Source organism: Dendrobates tinctorius, unplaced genomic scaffold, assembly GCF_039654945.1.
Source record: "Dendrobates tinctorius isolate UK_male_01 unplaced genomic scaffold, ASM3965494v1 ptg000007l, whole genome shotgun sequence".
Classification (NCBI taxonomy): Eukaryota; Metazoa; Chordata; class Amphibia; order Anura; family Dendrobatidae; genus Dendrobates; species Dendrobates tinctorius.
This window is the reverse complement of record NW_027361675.1, coordinates 19,417,045-19,438,069: the sequence shown is the minus strand read 5'-3', so window position 1 is coordinate 19,438,069 and position 21,025 is coordinate 19,417,045. Positions and strand designations below refer to the sequence as shown.

The 21,025-nt window shown below is 43.2% G+C and overlaps 1 protein-coding gene across 2 annotated transcripts in view; it reads left to right on the top strand.

Moving 5' to 3' along the window:
- Positions 1-21,025, top strand: part of LOC141086308 (mannosyl-oligosaccharide 1,2-alpha-mannosidase IA-like) — a 280,603-nt gene that overhangs the window by 34,770 nt on the left and 224,808 nt on the right. For both annotated transcript variants that reach the window (XM_073572272.1, XM_073572270.1), the window contains exon 2: positions 13,369-14,059. In XM_073572272.1, the coding sequence (XP_073428373.1) occupies positions 13,496-14,059 (564 nt within the window). In that variant the 5' untranslated portion in view covers positions 13,369-13,495. The remainder of the gene's footprint in view (positions 1-13,368; positions 14,060-21,025) is intronic.

The following is a 21,025-nucleotide window of genomic DNA, read 5'->3' as shown; positions in this document are numbered from 1 at the left end:
CTTAGGCAGAAATAGCAAAACAGGCTCAGGCAGAGAACAGCAGAAGTACTACAAGGCAAAGCAAGGCAAGGACAAACATGGCATGAGAGACAACACAAGACATGGTACGAGACTAGAGACACAGTACAAGCACAGAGCGTGTGCAGAACACACGACAGAGTGCAGGGGCACAGAATACAGGGAGCGACCGAGCAGACCAAGCAGCCATGCAGGGAAGCAACACGATACTCAGGCCCCGACCATAGGAAGGGGTGGTCTGATATAGCACCATAGCACCTGCAGTTCCGGGTGAGGATCAGGGAAGGACTTCCGGTTCAGATCCTACAGGATCATAGAGAGGGTTGCTAGATCATACTGGGCTGAACCATAGGAAAGGTCACATGATCAGGGGTTCCAGGAATACAGAGGATTGCAGAATCAGAGCAGAGACGGATGGTTACCTAGCAACGGCGTGAAGCCATGAGGGAAGGCGCACGTGCACACCGCTCCAGGGGTCATACGGCATAACAGACATGGTGGGTATGACAGGCATAACGGACATGGCGGGCATGACAGTGAGCTTATATACAGTTGTGGCCAAAAGTATTGACACCCCTGCAATTCTGTCAGATAATACTCAGTTTCTTCCTGAAAATGATTGAAAACACAAATTCTTTGGTATTATTATCTTCATTTAATTTGTCTTAAATGGAAATACACAAAAAGAATTGTCCTAAAGCCAAATTGGATATAATTCCACACCAAACATAAAAAAGAGGGTGGACAAAAGTATTCGCACTGTTCGAAAAATCATGTGATGCTTCTCTAATTTGTGTAATTAACAGCACCTGTAACTTACCTGTGGCACCTAACTGGTGTTGGCAATAACTAAATCACACTTGCAGCCAGTTGACATGGATTAAAGTTGACTCAACCTCTGTCCTGTGTCCTTGTGTGTACCACATTGAGCATGGAGAGAAGAAAGAAGACCAAAAAACTGGCTGAGGACTTGAGAAACCAAATTGTGAGGAAGCATGAGCAATCTCAAGGCTACAAGTCCATCTCCAAAGACCTGAATGTTCCTGTGTCTACCGTGCGCAGTGTCATCAAGTTTAAAGCCCATGGCACTGTGGCTTACCTCCCTAGATGTGGACGGAAAAGAAAAATTGACAAGAGATTTCAACGCAAGATTGTGCGGATGTTGGATAAAGAGCCTTGACTAACATCCAAACAAGTTCAAGCTGCCCTGCAGTCCGAGGGTACAACAGTGTCAACCCGTACTATCCGTCGGCGTCTGAATGAAAAGGGACTGTATGGTAGGAGACCCAGGAAGACTCCACTTCTTACCCCGAGACATAAAAAAGCCAGGCTGGAGTTTGCCAAAACTTACCTGAAAAAGCCTAAAACGTTTTGGAAGAATGTTCTCTGGTCAGACAAAAGTAGAGCTTTTTGGGCAAAGGCATCAGCATAGAGTTTACAGGAGAAAAAAAGAGGCATTCAAAGAAAAGAACACGGTCCCTACAGTCAAACATGGCGGAGGTTCCCTGATGTTTTGGGGTTGCTTTGCTGCCTCTGGCACTGGACTGCTTGACCATGTGCATGGCATTATGAAGTCAGAAGACTACCCACAAATTTTGCAGCATAATGTAGGGCCCAGTGTGAGAAAGCTGGGTCTCCCTCAGAGGTCATGGGTCTTCCAGCAGGACAATGACCCAAAACACACTTCAAAAAGCACTAGAAAATGGTTTGAAAGAAATCACTGGAGACTTCTAAGGTGGCCAGCAATGAGTCCAGACCTGAATCCCATAGAACACCTGAGGAGAGATCTAAAAATGGCAGTTTGGAGAAGGCACTCTTCAAATATCAGGGACCTGGAGCAGTTTTCCAAAGAAGAATGGTCTAAATTCCAGCAGAGCATTGTAAGAAACTCATTGATGGTTACCGGAAGCAGTTGGTCGCAGTTATTTTGGCTAAAGGTTGTGCAACCAAGTATTAGGCTGAGGGTGCCAATACTTTTGTCTGACCCATTTTTGGAGTTTTGTGTGAAATGATCAATCTTTTGTTTTTTGCTTCATTCTCTTTTGTGCTTTTTCATTTAAGACAAATTAAATGAAGATAATAATACCAAAGAATTTGTGTTTGCAATCATTTTCAGGAAGAAACTGAGTATTATCTGACAGAATTGCAGGGGTGTCAATACTTTTGGCCACAACTGTAGGAAGCTGGGAGAGGTTTCCACCTGCATAGATAATTAATCACAATGCAGTAACACCAGCGGCCACCGGGGGGAAAAACCTAGCAGCAGACTAACTAAAGTTGTAGTAACACCAGCGGCCACCGGAGGCAAAAACTGACATTAACCCCCGATGGCCTGAAAGGAAAAAAGGTTATATATGAGGATCCAGATCTCACATAGATCCAAAAATGGATCGTGACAGTACCCCCTTACAATGAGGGGCCTCTGGACCCTCAACACCACACCTCACCAGAAAACCTACAATGAGGACGCCTAGATCCACCAGAGTTCACCTCAGCAACCACCTGACTCACAGGTTTATTGCAAACGCGGTTATATATATGTTCCAGAGGCGACACACATCTCCCGAGCGCCGAACTGGGGAACAAATTGTGTATGGACATAACAGAGGGTAACTCCAGCTGGTAGGTCGCTGGGCCAAGAATGGCAGACACCTGATAAGGACCGATAACTCGAGAATTCCAAAATCCAGCAGCACACTTCCACCGGATGTGAATGGTGGACACCCATACATACTTGTTCACACACAGGTCCGGATCTGAACGTTTATTGCCACTCATGCGTTTGCCATAAAATGGTGAACTCTTTGTACGACTGACATCAGAGGCATCCCCCTGTGTCACCACACTCACACCCCCACGATTTTCAGAGGAAAGCACCACCCTCTGCGAAACCTTCCTCCTAAGAGGACTTCGATTAAAGGGTTAGCTAATGGTGAGAGTTGAGACTGGTCCCTACTCCCTGGCAACACCCCTGCTGTCCCCACTGGAGAAGAAGGGAACGGTTGTAGCAAGATGGTGGAGACAGTAGCTCCCTGGCAGCAGCCCTCACACGACTAACCCCAGCGGACTACTTCTCTGGACCGCCAATCTATCAACGGGTTGTGTTTTTCCAACCAAGGGAGGCCTAAAATGATAGGTGATGACATTCCCTCCAAGACGTAGCATGACAGGGATTCTTCATGCTGAGTCTCTATATGCAGATGTATATTTTATACGACTTGGGTCAACCTCCCCTGGCTCAGTGGGACAGAGTCAAAGCTCTGGACGCTTAGGGGTTTGGCTAGCGTCCTACACCTGAAGCCATGGGTCTGAACAAAGTAGGCATCCACCAGGTTGACTCTAGCTCCACTGTCCACAAGTACTGGAAGGCCCTCAGTTACCCCATCCACCGTAACTTCCGCCGATAGGGTAGACTGAAGGGAAAAAATGGAGGAAATATACACTCCCTGGTCGTCTCCCTTCACATGACCAGGGGGACGCGGCTTCTTAGGTGGTACCGAAGATTTTGTGCGCACTGGGCAGACTCCTATAAAATGGCCAGTCTGCCCACAGTAATAACATGGCGAACCGCAGGCAACCCCTCTTTGGAATCTACTACTCCGAGCTGCATGGGTTCTTCCGACTGTTCAGATGTGTCCTCCTCCCTAGCAAGGACTATAGGGGGCACATATGGTGTATGTCTCTCCCTGAGGCATCTATCCACCCAGATAGCAAGGGACATGGCGGCCTCCAGCGACCTGGGGTGGCGTACTGCACAAGAGTATCCTACAACCTTTGGGACAGGCCCTGCACAAAATAACTCCTAAGGGCATGGTCATTCCACTGAGTATCCGTGGCCCACCTCCTAAACTCAGAACAGTACTCCTCAGCCGGCCGGCCCACCTGCTTGATTTTGCAGAGTCTGGTCTCCGCTAGAGAGATGCCATCTGGATCGCCATACATCAGCGCCAGAGCCACAAAAAACCCATTTACTGACCTTAAGGATGGCGAATCGGTCAGCAGGGAAAAAACCCAGGCCTGAGGATCACCCCTGAGTAGGGAGACAATAATCCCCACGCGCTGTTCCTCACTTCCAGAAGAATGGGGGCGGAGCCTGAAACATAATTTACAGGTCTCCTGAAACACTATGAATTTGTCTCTCCCTCCAGAAAACTTGTCAGGGAGAGATATCTTATGTTCTGGTTGAGCCTGAGCAGTGGCCCAGGTCCCCACCAACTGCAACAGCTGCCACACCATCTCACCCCGCAGCACCCTGAGCTCATCGGTGAGAGACTGAAGCAGTTGGGCGAAGGTCTGCATTTGGGCCATGGCTCACCAGAAAAAATGGGCGGTTGGTGATAATGGCACGGGGCAATAAGGGGAAAATAGGTGACGTGGAACCAGGGCCCCTGAACTGCCCCTAAGGCTAAGGGGGTCCTGACTTTCCTTAACTTGGGGGTACACTTAATGGTAGTGAGGCCCAAGTCCCTGACCTGTCCCTATCTCCTGTTTAGCTCAGAGCTAAACCCCCAACCCCTCCCCAGGAGGTGAGACAGGGAATAAGTGCGCTGCACAAAAACCAAAGGAAAGATCCAACAGACAGGGTAAAACAAAACAACACTTAGCTTGCTCTGCTACAATGCTCCAGGACAGCAGAGTTAGCCACTTGAAAACAGCATACAACTGAAGAACCACAGAACTCTGCCAGCTCCTGCATTCCAGCTTGGTTGGTCTCCAAAGAGGAATACTATCACCAACAGTTAGCTGGTGAACCTGGTGAGCTTATATAGGAAGGTGGGAGTGGTTTCCACCTGCATAGATAATTAATCACAATGCAGTAACATCAGTGACCACCGGGGGGAAAACCCACCAGCAGACTAACTAAAGTTGTAGTAACACCAGCGGCCACCAGAGGCAAAAACTGTGTCCTCCAGGTGAGGAATCCAGCAAACTCCCAGATAGATTGGGATACACCTTTCCAGGACTCCTTTCTGTGTGTTTCCCTCCTAGCTGTCTCATTGCACTGGTTCCCACTTCTTCTGCCCAGCACCTTCACAAACAGTGTCCCCAAGCGGACCTTGTTGGGTGACGTCCCCTGAGTCCCCTTGCTTCTATATCGCTGCCTTTTTGGTGAATGAATGTGGTTGTGGCTGAGGTACGTACAGTTACCCCAGCCTCCGGCTTGCTAGGTGAATCTTGTATTCCTCCACTAGTCTTAGGGGCCGGAACCCCCACTGTGACCTGGTCCCTCCAGTTCTGGAAACGGGCTTCACGGTTGGCTTCTGCACTTCCCGTGCTCCTAGGACCCCTTCTATCCTCTCAGGAGCTTCCTTCAGGCTCCCTTCACAACTCTCAGTCAGTTCTTCCTACTACACTCCTACTCTGCCTCCTCATGTTCTCACTAATTCTCCTCAGACCCTGTCAGCCTTCACTCCTTCTCTCACTCCCCTCTGACTGACTGACTGACTCTTTCAAGAACAATCTTCTTACCTCTTCCTCTTTAGTGCAATATGGGGGACCTGTCTGAAACCCCCAACATAGGCCTTGGGCGTGGCTACAAGGCATAGTCGGTCTCCAGGTTGGACCATTTCTTCAACCACACCAGACGGTTTTTGTTCTTTGGTCCAGCAGTGCAATAAATAGAGTGTCTTTTCCACATGCCAAAGGTCTAATGTAGAACCAATAGGGAGCACATTAAGAAGTGCTAACTATTTACGCTAAACGTTTTGGGTTATTCACTGTTCATAACCACCTTGTCCTTTTTAAACTTCAATAATGAAAAAACCTAACCAGGTAAATTTAACTGTATACAGTCATTTATTTTTGTTTTTCATTTCTTTGATTTCCATGGCAGGTCCTGGTGCCTACCACTCCCTGGTCGGGTAAGCTCATATACAAAGGTCACTCCTGATGACTCAAAGAGGTCATGGCAGATGCATGGCAGATGCAGTCATGTACTGTATCAGGTGCAGTACCTCTGTGGTGACTGGACCCTCATTCGCACCTGCACAGTCAAATGGTTTCTCGTTCGTGCGCACTTCTGCTTTTTGGCTTTGCCTGTATTTGGGCAAAGGATACTGTGCACGCGTGAGAAGCCATTTGACTGTGCGGGCGCGATCTGCGTCATCCACGTCAAGGACTGCGTGCAGCAGCGGAGGAGAGGGGTGGAGTGAGTGAACCGAAGCCACGCCCATCAGATCAGACGGACCCTATTAGCATACATCGCAGGAGAAATATAAAAGGTTTTTACGGGTGATACATGGGGAGTCAGGGGGTTACATAAGTTTTTAGGGAATGCATAGCTGACACTGAATAAAATGATATTTTTAGCTGGTAGGACAGAAAAGTGGTGGCAGTGTCATGATCCAGATCGGGTTTGAGTCTTGTCTATCCCTTTCCCGATCTGGTCATGTCAGGGGATAATTTGCCTCGTTCTGGTTTCAGGTCGGCTATTTCTCCCCACTGCACCTTGCAGGTGGTGTCAGTTATACTTTCTGCCTATGGCATGAGTAGTTGACTCTGGTGAAACCCTGATTTGTCCTGCTGTGTTTTGCTTACTTTGCCCATATCTGTTCATTCCCCTCTCCTTGTCTCAACTCTTCCCCTTCGTGTTTTGACTTCCTGGTATCTGACTCGGCTGACCTGACTTCATCTCTGGCCTCTGGTCATTTGCTTTTGTCTGGTTTTGACCCTCTGGCACTCCACTGACTCTGAGCTTGGTATTTCCCTTTATACTGCGTGACTGTATAGGTTTTGACCCGGCTTGTTTGACTATTCTGCTGCCACCTGGTGGACTTGCTGTCCTCCCTCCACCCTATTGCCATCTAGTGGAGCTTGCAGCTCCCTGCATAGCTGCAGTGTGACAGACAGGTTCCCTTTAACACACGCTTCCAGCAAGCATGCCGGAAATCCAGCCCCTTGGTGCCCATGTCACATGACCGTGGGTCGCTGATGGGTTGGCATGACAACCAAAGGTCTTTAGCAGACCTCTATGGTTGTCCCTGCCGGATTGCTGTGAGCACCGCCTGGTGGTCGGCGTTCATAGCAAGTCAGCAATTCTGCTACAAATAGGCGATCTGATCATTGCTTGTATGTAGCAGAGCAAATTGGGTTATAGCAGCTTCTAGTCTCCCATGGAGACTATTGAAGCATGCCAAAAGTAAAAAAATAATATTTTAAAAGATATTATAAAAATAAAAAAATCTAAAAAGTTCAAACACCCCCCTTTCGCCCCATTCAAAATAAAACAATAAAAAAAAAATCAAACTTTCACATATTTGGTATCACCGCATTCAGACTCGCCAGATCTATCAATTTAAAAAAAGAATTAACCCGATCGCTAAACGGCGTAACAAGAGAAAAAGTAAAAACGCCAGAATTATGTTTTTTTGGTTGCTGCAACATTGCCTTAAAATGCAATAATAAGCGATCAAAAGATTGCATATGCACGAAAATGGTATAATTAAAAACATCAGCTCGGCATGCAAAAAATAAGCCCTCACTCACAAAAAATGGAGGTGCTATGGGTATCAGAATATGGCGCAATTTTTTTAAAACAAATTTTGGAATTTTTTTTCACTACTTAGATAAAAAAGAACATAGACATGTTTGGTGTCTATGAACACGTAATGACCTGGAGAATCATAATAGCATTTAGTAAACATAGTAAAAAAGCAAAACAAAAAACAATTGTGGAATTGCACTTTTTTTGTGATTTCACTGCACTTTTTATTCCCATTTTTCAGTACACAATATTTTAAAACCAATGGTGTCGTTCAAAATTATAACTCGTCCCGCAAAAAACAAGCCCTCACATGGCCATTTTGACAAAAAAAAATAAAAGTTATGGCTTTAGGAAGAAGGGGAGTAAAAAAAGAAAAAGGGTTTAAATAGCAAACTGAGTATTACTTATCCTCTTCAGGTCCAGCACCAGATCTCCGCTCATCCCTCTGTCTCTGTTTGGCTGCAGAGGTGACATCACGTTGCCAGTGTTTCAGCCAATTATAGGCTCATGCTATGTATACAAGGGGCTGCAGATAAGTCTTTGGCTTTACCTAGAAAGAAACAAAATATGAAGATAAAACTTTACATTTATTCCACATACTCTCCACTGATGTCAACACACTTCTTAGGCCGGGGTCACACTTGCGAGTGCAATGACAGAAACTTGAGGGAGTCTCTCACCTCAATACCCGGCACTGACGCTGGCACTCGGGAAGAAATACATGCAGCCGCACACTCTGATCCGGAGTGCCAGCGGCAGTGCCGGGTATTGAGGCGAGAGACTTGCGCGAGTTTCTCGCATTGCACGCGCAAGTGTCACCCCGGCTTAACATCAGTATTCCAAGTTCTGTAAGCCTTGCAAAAAGAAGGATTTCGGTTGTGCGTCAAACCAGGCATCCATAACAATCATGGTATCAGAAATGGTGTGAAATTTGGTACCCTTGTGGTGTTTCTTCAGGTTTGAAAACAGATGATAGTCGGAGGGAGCTAGATCTGGTGAATAAGGTGGGTGGTCAACCAGCTGGAAGCCCAGCTCCGCCAGTTTTGCCTTGGTTGCTTGAACGGTGTGAGCAGAGGTGTTGTCTTGCAGGAACAAGATTACTTTGGCCTTCAGAGCTGCCTTCAATTGGTCCAAAAGTTCAATGTAATACCTTGCATTGATGGTGGAACCCTTTTGAAGGTAATCCATTAGCAGCAAGCCCTACTTATCCTAGAATACAGATGCCATCACCTTAGTGGCTGATTTTTGCACCCTGAACTTCTCTGGACGAGGAGAACTATTGTGCCTCCACTCTTTTGACTGCTCCTTGGTTTCAGTGTCATACAAAAAAATCCAGGTCTCGTCCATAGTGACCAGTCGATCCAGGAAGTTCTTATCAGTCTGGAAATGCTAACAAATGGACGGGAAGTTTTCACTTGCATGCTTTTCTGATCTGCTGTCAAACATTTGGGGACCATCTTTGCAGATAGCTTCTTCATGTCCAAATGTTCATGTCAGGGTCCTGACAGCGCCGGCGTGCAGCCTCTGCTAAGCAGGGACTCACCCGCACCGCAGGGACCCCCGGGGACAAGAATAGCCGGGAAATGCAGATGCACGAGACCTGAACGTAGAAGTCTAGAAAGCAGGCACGGGACCTTCGGTCATGTGAACGGTCATGTGACTGCAAGGGGGTGGGGCTTAGCGTCGGCTTTCAGAGAAGCCAGAGAACTCAGATTCAGGCAAAACAGAAGTCATGTACAGTACAGACTAGCGAGGTACAGGAGGGATAAACAGACGGGAGGTCAGACAAAGCCAAAGGTCATACACAGGATCACAGTACAGTACCAGGGAGGAGACAGAGTGGATAATCAGGGCCAAGCAGAGATCAAAACCAAACAGACATAGGAGGTACCAGGCAGAATCCAAAGCGATATCCAGGGAACAGACCGAGTCACAGAGAATCAAGTAACCAGAACACAGCACAAACACACTCAGGGGTCACCACACAATGCCAGGGGCGAAAGTATAACTGACAGGGATGGGAGCGTCCTGAGGCTATAAGAAGCCTCCCCCAGAACCAGGGAGAGGCCACAATCATAGCCCCAGGTGTGCAGGTAAGCCTGCATCGGGATCACAACCTTTAACCCCAGAAATGCCAGTCATCAGCACTGGTTCCAGACATTAACCCCACGTGTGCGAGTCAAACCCGCACTGAGATCATGACAGTTCATGGATAATTACACAAACACATTCACGGAATATCTCCATGATGTCTGCAATTGCTTCAGCTGAAATTTGACAATTCTCCAGTATGAAGTTGTGCACAGCACCGACGATCTCCGGAACAACAACCACTCTCGGTCAGCCAGGATGTTCCTCATCATTGGTGCTGAAGTGGCCTGTTTTAAATTTGGCATCCCAGTTCTTAACTGTAGAATATGAAGGGCATTGATCCCCCAATGTCTGCGACATATCACCATGAATATCCTTCACGGATTTTTCTTGCAGAAACAAACATTTTACCGTTCCTCTACTCTCATTTGCTGTGAATATCGCATTAGACTCCGCCATTTTGTTTTCCCGCATGCGTAGAAGCCAGAGCCTAAAACACAAAATTTTGAAAACATATATTAGACACATAAGGCTTTCATGTGATGTAACATTCATTACCATAGAAACGAAAAAGATCACAAAGCCAAAGACTTATCAGCACCCTCTCGAACAAGCAGGCCAACTCAGTGATTGGCTGCAGTGCTGTTGACATGATGTCACCACTGCAGCCAAACAACAGAGACTGGGGCAGAGGCAAAAACACAGCGCTGGACCGAGGGAGGGTAAAAAATACTCTTTTTTCTTTAAGTTTTCTGAAAAGGGACAATCCTATTAGGCGCTACCTAATAACTGTTGAAAAGTGACAAACCTGGAGATTATTGATAGGCCCCCACTTGCCAAAGCATCTCTCGCAGTTATCGCCAACAACGGTCATTTGAACGGGATGATGCCTGTCAAATATAGCTAGAGGTAAATAGGGAAGCCTTTAATTAGTGGAGAGTCACAGGTAATTCTCAGCATGAACATGTCAAGGCAACATAATTTGATAGAAGTCCAGGTAAATCCAAAGTTCAGAGGAATAAGCCATGGATTAAAAGAATATGTATTTATTGTATCATTTAAAATCATGATGCATGAAGAGGTACATGTAGTGTTGGCAAACCTACGCTTTTCGCCTTATTGCTATGTACCAGACTCTTGTTCCATTTATATTGTATTCCCTAATCACATGTCATGGTGATCCAATACAACAACATGCAGTACAACAATACAAATTTTTTTCCAAAAGTATTCACATTGTTCAGAGTCAACATGCGCTGTACGATGTAGCCTAAGTATCAAACTACAGCAATTTACAGGCCAAATTAGGGCTGATATTTCTTTTCTTTGACGGTATCTGACAGATGACATGAGTTGCATTAGTGACAGATCCAGCTAATGTAATTCAATTGACAGCCCAAGGAAATGTTACAAAAGGGCCACAGAGGAGTTGCCATTTTATTAGAGTAATGGGTCATACAATAACTACAGTTCAGGACGTTAGCTTTTGATTATTTTCATAATTTTCTAAATCACTAACCTAAATCTTCTGAATTGACGGACCCTTCACACAAATGCTATGTGAGATATATTTACGTCTTGCACTTGTTTTTTCAGTTTCAACTATGCTATAGAAATTCTGCCTAGGGGTGTAGCGGAATATAACACTCAATCATTCAGACACTGCCTTAATATTTTTGACTCATGCCTGTATTTCTTTGTGGATGGATTGGAGCTGTTTGAAATGGATCTCAGTGGAGGCAGTGAATTCTAAAGCAGTAAGGGGATTAGATTATATTTAGGATGAAGAACGAAAAATCTCGAGTTTGACTGTTCTAAGTGCAGTAACAAATAATAACTGTATTTTAGGGTGAATCAAAATTCCTTCCTCTGTTTTCTCCTTTCTCATTTTCTAGTCAAGCTGGCCTTGTTTTGCCTAATATAGTCGTCGTCCTGTTTCTTTAAAGAGAATGTCTTGTATTTAATTTTAGATTCATACATTAAATTTAGTTTGCAAAAGAGAAAAAATATGTTTGTTATCACTTTTTAACAATTTTTTTTAATTTTCGTTTTGAGAGCTTATTGTGGGTGGCCATATTGGAGACACAAATTTCCTTTACTTGTTGGCTGTTCATACAGTACAGCCTGGTCTGTGTGCTTTATGGCTGGTTAAATGAATGGGAGTTAATATGCCTTCATTTGTCTATGGGCATTTTACCTCTGCAGCCTGAGGGACTGCTTGTATGATACAAGATGTACTTCATCACCATCTATCTAGGGGTTTATTAACAATGTATTGTACAGAGTGAACTGATGGCTGATTGAGCTACAGTGCCTTTACTTTACTTAGGATTCCCTCCTTGTGATTTGAGCAATTGTATTTTAGCACTATATTATTACGGTACTGCATCATTGTCTTATCAGTTCTTTTGCTCTGTAGTTTATTTGGTACCATTGGATACCCTTTTTCCCCCTTCTTTTGCACACACATACTGTTGCCTGTAGACTGAATGTGGTCCTGGCCATGTGACACTCCATGACTCTTCTCATTTTTTACTTTGTGTTAATTATTCTTTCAATAAAATTTGTTGTTTTACCGCATGTACTAGTTCGCTCTTTACTTCCGTTTTTTGGGGGATTCCCTTAGTGCTTCAGACAGTATAATAGACCCCACACACTTCTCCGTATAGTATAATAGGCCCCACATAGTGCTCCATACAGTATAATAGCTCCACATAGTGCTCCATACAGTATAACAGCCTCACATAGTGCTCCATACAGTATAACAGCCTCACATAGTGCTCCATACAGTATAACAGCCTCACATAGTGCTCCATACAGTATAATAGGCCCTACAGCATGCTCCTTAAAGTATAATAAGCCTCACAAAGTGCTCCATACAGTATAATAAGCCCCATATAGTGTTTCATACAGAATAATGGCCCCGCATAGTGCTTCAAACAAAATAATGGCCCCACAGAGTGCTCCATACAGTATAATGGCACCACATAGTGCTCTGTACATTATAATGGCCCCACATGCCCTCCATAAGTATAATGGCCCCACATAGCACTAAATACAGCATATTGGCCTCACATAGTGCTCCATATAGTATAATGGCCGCACGTAGTGCTCCGTACAGTATAATGGGGTCCACATAGTGCCCCATACAGTATAATGATGACCCCCACATAGTGCTCCATATAGTATAATGGCCCCATATAGTGCTGTATACAGTATAATGGTACCCACATAATGCGCCATACAGTATAATGGCCACACATAGAACTCCATACAGTACAATTGCCCCACATATTTCTCCATACAGTATAATAAGCCCCACATTTAATAAAAAAATAAATACTCACCTCTGCTTGTTGTCTTGCTGCTCGGGTCTCTTCATGGCGTCTTCAGATCCTCTGCATATCTCTGTACAGCTGGCACGTTGTAATTACATCATCACGCCCAATACACTGAGACATCAGACGCAAAAGGGGAATGATGGGAGAGGGAGCATCAGTTCCTCATGCATTGTTTTCACCTGTATCAATTGAAAGTGTGATAGCAGTCGGGGGGACCCACCTGGTGTCAAATATATTAATTTGTCATGGGCCAAATATACTCACCCTGGCCTGCGGGCCAGAGTTTGACACATGTGCTCTAGCGGCACTGCTCACTTATTTTAGAACAGCAAATAACATGACCGCTGCTGTGATACTACTGTGCAAATGAATGGCAGCAGAATATTGATTGATCATTACACTTTATTAATGCTTTATCTTCTGTTATCATTACAGGTGTCAACATTTCAGCATCTTCATGGGTCAGCTATCTCAGTCAACTATCGTTATGAACAGTTATTAAATTTAAAATACGATGTCTATGCAATGTAATGATTTGGATATAAATATCATTAACGATTAGATGCAAATTAAAATAATGTTTCTTAGAAAAATTTCTGGGATATTTCCAGCTGGATTTGGACTTCGACTGTCACAGAAATTTGTATTTTTATTATTTTTGTCTGGATTTATTACACTATGCTTTGGAACACTGTTTCTCTTACCAGACACATCAAAATTTAGAAGAATTTTTTTATCTAGTTCGCAAAGCCAGAATGGTGAAAGACTACACAACTATGCTAGTAAGAAAATGAACAAAAAAGCTGTTGAAGATCAAAAGTCACTGCTACGGAATACAAATCAGGAAAAGTGGAGATCCAAAGACAAGTTAGATGTGGATGTAAAACCACTGGGATTTCTAGCCAGCAACTATGAAACAAAAAAAGATGTTTCACTGAACATAGAACACATAGTAGCTGCTAAAGCCAAAAATAAAGAGAGTGAGATATCTGCAGCTCAGAAGAACCATGCTGACTTTGTTTTTGATTACAAGGCATTCAAAAAATCCCTTAAATTTCCACCACTGGGAAATCAACCTGAACCAAATGATTCAGAAATACGGGAAAAAAGAAACAAGATAAAAGAGGTAACTATTCTGTTTGAGAATTACTAAATTATTTCACTGAAATATTATTGACTGATAGGAGACAACTTTGATCTAACAGCATGCTGTGCCCCGTCTTGCTGTCCACTATTATTTGGTCTTCTAGACTTGCACATTTATTTTATACACTCTATTTTAAGCTGAACTGAATTGATTTCATGTCAAGTTACACCACTTTTACCGCATGTATCATCAGAGAGCATGAAGACACTTACAGATTTATAAATTGAAGAAACAGTGTAGAGACTATATGTATTGTGTCTTCCTTCACCCGCCCCACCTCTTTTCTTGGTTTTGGATTTGGACGAAGGTACCTCACTCATCTCAGGAGGGGGCATGTGGTAACATCCACCTCACATATACCCTACTGAAGGTGAGCTCCTTAGGTGGTAACTGTTATCTTTCCACCTCACATGTACCCTACTGATGGTGAGCTCCTTAGATGGTGCACCTCTCCTTCCTGAGATAAATGATCTTCTGTGGTGGTGCAATAAATCTAGAGTTCATCGTTACGTCCTGAGGTGAGTGAGTTTCTGAGGTGGTGTGATAATTGACTACTGCACTGCCCCCTCCTGAAAAGAGTGAGCATCTGACGGGGTTCAGCAATGGTGTAGTGCACTTTTATCTGCTGAGATGAGTAGCTTCTGAGTTGGGGCAATATTGTGTAGTGTATATTTTCTTTCTGAGATAAATTAGCTCCTGAAGTGGTATGTTAACTACATAGTGCATTGCCCTCTTCTGAAACGAATGAGAGCTTGAGGTGGTGGGGTAATTATATTGTCCTCTGTCCCCTCCTGAGGCAAATCATCTCTTGAGGTTGTGCAATAACTGTGTGATGCACCTCTATCTTCTGAGATGAGTGAGCTTTTGAATTGTACATTTACTGTGTAGTGCACCTCTATCTCCTTAGAAGAGTAAGCTTCTCAGTTGGTGCCGTAATTTTGTAGTGTACCTCTATTTTCGCAGGCCTGGGATTCTGAGTAGAGGTACTATGGGTAAGAGTGGCGCTACCTATATTTTGTGGCTATTTTTTGTGATTTATGGGGAGATTACATGTTCCTATTGGCTTTTTTAGCCATAAGGTTTTCCTATACTAAGCCTTGGGTATTGGTCTCTTGTGACTTTACTCTTTATTTGTTATTTTAACACAAACTTTGGCCTAATTTCATATATGACTTTTTTGCAATCTATGTGTAGTAGTTGCCGCTCCCCCACCTCTTCACATATTCATTCAGACCTGGTGTGACATATACTCTTGTTTACCCTTCCCCTGTATTATGTAACTAGTCATTTTTGTGATATTGTATTACCTTTTCCAATAAAGTATTGTATTTTTATATATATGGGATCTACACCTTGTTTTTTTGGTCTTTTAATATCTATGGGTGTCCTGAATGTTAGTTCTGGTCCTGTCTCGTCCCAGTATACTTGATTATGGGATTGGGAATATGTTTACATTATGGAGTCTGTTCTAATTTGTTTCTGCCTCTGTGTAGTGTAGTAATTGCATAGTGCACAGCCTCCTTGAAAGAAAAATGGACTACTGAGGTGGTGCTGTATCTGTACAGTGCACCGCCGTCTCCAGAGCTGCCAGTCATGTTCTGTCCAAATCTAGAGCCTGGAACAAGGGACAGAATAAAGAAGGAACACAATACATTCAGAAGGTTACATGTCCTGACTAAGATTGCAGAGTACAAGGAGCGTAGTTAATGAAAATACATAATTGAGCTACAAAAATACAAAAAATTGCTGAACTCATATTTGTTCCTAGTGCAGTATTCAAAGGATATTTTTGCTCATGAAGAAAAATAATATATGAAATGCACCCCGTTCTTTTAGCTACTCATGACTTTGGGGAAAAAATCCACAAAATATTGTACATAGTACATGAAAGCAGCCTAGCGTGACTTTCACACAGTGCTTTGCTTAAGGAATGGGCCTGAAAGTGGTGCAAATCTATTAGGCCGGGGTCACACTGGCGAGGAATACGGACAAGTGAGAGGCGCTAAAAGCACGCATTAGACACGGACCAATGATTCTCTATGGGGTCCCTCGCACCAGCCGTATATTTCTCATCCGTATTCTACGCTCCGTGCCAATCACAGCATGCTGCGATTGTCAGCGTACTACGGCCGTAGTACGCCAATGCAAGTCTATGGGTGCACAAAAAATACGGATTACACACGGACCACACATGTGACTTGCGAGAAATACGCACCCGGTGTCTTTTAGCAAAGCCGGAAATTCAGTGCGCTATACAGTAAACTCACACTGACAGGTTTAATAAAGAAACGAAAGAATAGATATATACACATAGAATACATATATATATATATATATAAATATATATATATATATATATATATATATATGCATTCTATGTGTCTATATCTATTCTTTCATTTCTTTATTAAAACTGTCATAGGGCTCCATTATATGTCCATTTTGCAAGCCTGCGAGAAAATCTCGCCATACGGATTACATACGGATGCTGACATGCTCAAAATACGCGACCACACCTTGATTACGGATGACATACGGAGCACTATTTAGGGGTCTGTCATCCGTATTACGCATGTAAAATACTGACCGTATTTTGCGTTGGTTAATGTGACCCCGGCCTTACACCTTTCTCCTCTGTGGTTTCCACTACTGGCTTTAACTTACAAAATAATGCCATGGGAGAATGCCACAGGTTTTATTTAAACAAGAAAGAGGAGGGGTGTAAAGCGCATATACGGGGAGTTATGGAATTGCTCACATGAAAAGGTTGAGATTAGCGATGAGCGAACGTGCTCAGATAAGGCGTTATCCGAGCATGCACTTGTGCTACATGAGTGTCTTTGGCGTGCTCAAAAAATATGTTTGAGTCCCTGCTGCTACATGTCTCGTGGCTTAAACAGCCGAAACACATGCAGAGATTGCCTAGCAAACAGTAGAGAGACATGCAGTCGCGGGGACGCAAACATTTTTTGAGCACGCCGGAGACACTTGGTTAGCACCTGAGCATGCGCGGATAACGCCTTATCCAAGCACATTCACTAATCATTTGCTCATGACTGTCACAACTCAAATAGTAGCCCATGAATATTACAGCTTCTGCAGTACTGTCGGCAAGTGAAGGTGAACCCTCTTTTGCAAATCAATTAGCAGAAAGAGGAGGTTGACGTTTCAGAGTAAGCCACGCTGCTGCAGAAAGGGAGCAGTTGCACAGAGGAATCCATCCAATATTGTGCTATGTAATTTGTTTTTGAGAAAGGGCTTGGTCTGAGCAGGAAACATGTAAAAATAAAGACTATGTAATCACTTTTCCACTCTGGAGCTGCATCCTTTCTGCAGCAGTGTGGTCTACTCTGAGATGTCAATCTCCTTTTTCTACTAATAGGTTTCATTAACACATCCGGTCATATACATGGTTATTTGGCAGGGTTTTGCTAAATCAGTATCAAAATTCTCCTATGTTGTGTGATTTTATGAAAAGTGCATCTTTATCAAAAACACAACATGAGTATAACCAACATAATCTGAGATTAAATGATTAAGGTCAAATGTTTCCAATATCAGACTGTGGAAAAGGATAATAGAAGTCTGTAATAAAAATTCACATGGACAATAAAAATAAATACATAATTGAGCAAAGTAATAGTAGTCTATGTCTATCCTAATTGCTGTGTTTTTTTAACTATTTATGCAAACAAATAGCAAAACACTATAAGTTTTTAAATAGAAAACCTAATTTTTCATTAATAGCTTAGGCCTGTTTCACACATCAGTTTTTCCTCAATCAGTCAAGATCCGCCGTTTTGTGAAAAAAATGGATCAGCCAATTTTCCTTGCGGATCCGCTTTTTTCCCCATTGACTTTCATTATCGGCAGATTTTGACTGATGACTGTCCATTGCATCCGTATTTCTGCGGATCCGCCAAAATTTTGGCGTCCGCAGAGATCACCGAACGGACCATGCAACGTTTTTTTGCTGTCCGGATCCGCACTTTGGCCTTTTAACCCTGAATCAAATGTCACTGCTGGTTGAAAATTCTCTCTCTCTCTCCTTACCCGCAACCTCCATTCCTCGATCACCAGTCCCATCATCGCGAGATCACCAGTCCCATCATCGCGCGATCTCCAGCCTCATCATCACGCGATCTCCAGCCTCATCATCGCGCGAGATGACCGGTTTTAAATTTTTTCCTACAGCGGTTCCTTTAAATTTTTACCATCGGCGAATCCGTACATCCGCTGATCTGCTGTCCCCCGTTTCTGTCAGTCTGCCTGCGGATCCGTTTTCCGCTATTTTGGCGGATTTATACTGACAGAAAAAACTGTAGTGTGAAACAGGCCTTAATGAAGCTATGTGGCATTTATCTGCAACTGTGGCATTTACCTTTTTACATTGACCAAGTTTGAGAAAGTATGACTGCCTATCACACACCAAAACACAAATGTATTCTCATAAACTCTAGAAGTCTTCAGAATAAGATTGATGAAATGAATTGATCATGTTGAAGGAGAATTATAGCTATGAGTCATCATGAGTGATGATAACGGTAGTGTGGCTAGATGCCAGAGATGACTAGCCTATAATTTTGCAAGAATAGAGAATTTTTAGGAAAGTATTGGAAAATTGGAAGTAGTTTGTTTGCATGTAGAGATGATCAAATCTTTTTAAATTCAAATTGCAATACATTAAACCCTCTAATGGCCTGGAAAAGACATAACACTTTTCCATCTCCTAGGAAGGTATTGATCCCTTTTTATGTTCTTTAACACAAAAAGCTTTAGAAGTGTCAAAGTGAATCGGTATATGTGTAACTGGATTGCAAGTAAAAAGCTATTTAACAACATACTGCACTAACAAACTTTTTTTTTTTTTTTAATTTTAAAAGTGTTTCAAAATGATTCCTTTTTGGAAGATGCCTTCCTTGCTGGAATTTTATATACCAGTGGTGTACGCAGAAAAGGCCATGGCTTTTTGACAAGCAATAGAACAAAAGTTATCCTTGTTTTGGGAGTAGCACAAGGTTTGTTGGGTGGAACTTGTTGAAGTTATTGTGGGAGGTAATCAGATAATCTTTTGAGCTTGTACATATTATCAGCAGATAATCAGTGAAGCGCATGTATGCTAGAGGTTTAATAGCAGAAGATTATAAAATTTCCTCCTATAGTTTAGCCCCCACCTAGAGAAACTAGGGAATCTAAGCAAAAACTACAAAAGAGGATGAATCTACACAGGCATACTATTTAGAATGAACTGAACACACCTGTGGGAAAACACTTCTGTGGACTTCGACACATTATCACAGAATTCAAATTCTTACTACTGAAAGGTCTTTTATCCCCTACTCCCCCAAGCCTGTTTTCACCTTCCTGACCAGGGCAAATTTTACAATTCTGACCAGTGTTACTTTATGAGGTAATAACTGTGGAACGTTTCAACGTATCCCGTGATTCTTAGACTGTTTTTTTTCATGACACATTGTCCTTTATGTTAGTGGTAAATTTAGGTGGAACTTTTTTGCATTTATATCTGAAAATATCATTTTTTAACATTTTAAAACATTACATTTTTAGACCCTTAAACCAGTTTGTCATATTATACAAAATAATTTATAAATAACATTTCCCCTACTTTACATCACCATAAGTTTTGGAATATAATTTTTTTTGTTAGTAAGTTAGAATGCTTAAATGTTTATCAGCAAGATTTTATTTTTCCAACACAATTTACAAACCCGTTTCTTTTAGGGGCTACATCACATTTGAAGTGACTTTGAGGGGCCTATATGACAGAAATACCAAAAAAGTGACACCATTTTAAAACTGCATCCCTCAAAGTGCTCAAAATCACATTCAAGAATTTTATTAACATTTTAGGTGCTCCACAGGAATTAAAGCAATGTGGAAGGAAAAAATTAACATTTTATTTTTCCCCACAAAAATGTCAATTCAGCACCAAATTTTGCATTTCTACAAGGGTAAAGGCCCCGTCACACATAGCGATCTCGCTAGCGAGATCCCTGCTGAGTCACAAGTTTTATGACACAACAGCGATCTCACCAGCGAGATCGCGGTGTGTGACAGCGATCAGCGACCGGCCCCCCTGCCGGTATCGCTGATCGCTCTGGGAAACCTCTGGACTTTTCTCTGGTCGCTGGTCTCCCGCTGGCCAGCACGCATCGCTGCGTGTGACAGGTGGGAGACCAGCGATCTGCTGGTAACTAACGTACACATCGGGTATCCAAGGGACGCGTGTCCCTTAGATACCCGATGTGTACGTTAGTTACCAGCTCCCTGCATCAGCGCGCTGGTAACTAACGAACATAGAGATGCCGCGCGCTCGGTGTCGCTGTGCTGATCGCTGGTGAAGCTGTCTGTTTGACAGCTCACCAGCGATCATGTAGCGATTCACCAGCGATCCTGACACGTTAATATTGTCGGGATCACTGGTGAGTCGCTATGTGTGATGAGGCCCTAACATGAGAAAATTAATTGTACAATTTGTTGTGCAATTTCTCCTGAGTACGCCAATACCCCATATGTGGAGGAAAACTATTGTTTGGATGCATGGTAGGGCTCGGAAAGGAAGAGCTTAATTTGACTTTTGGAGCTCAAAATTGTCTGGAGTAGATAACAGACACCATGTCGCATTTGAAGAGCCGCTGATATGCCTAAACAGTGGAAACCCCCTACAAGTGACACCACTTTGGACACTACAACCCTCAACGAACATATCTTGAGTTGTGGTTAGCACCGTGAACCCACAGATGCCTCACAGAATTTTAGAACATGAATGAAAAAAATACATTTTTAACACAAAATATTGCTTTAGCCCCAAATATTTTATTTTCACAATGGTAACATGAGAAAATGGACTATAGAATTTGTTGTGCAATTTCTCCTGAAAACACCAAATCCCCTTATGTGATGGAAAACTGCTGTTTGGGCACA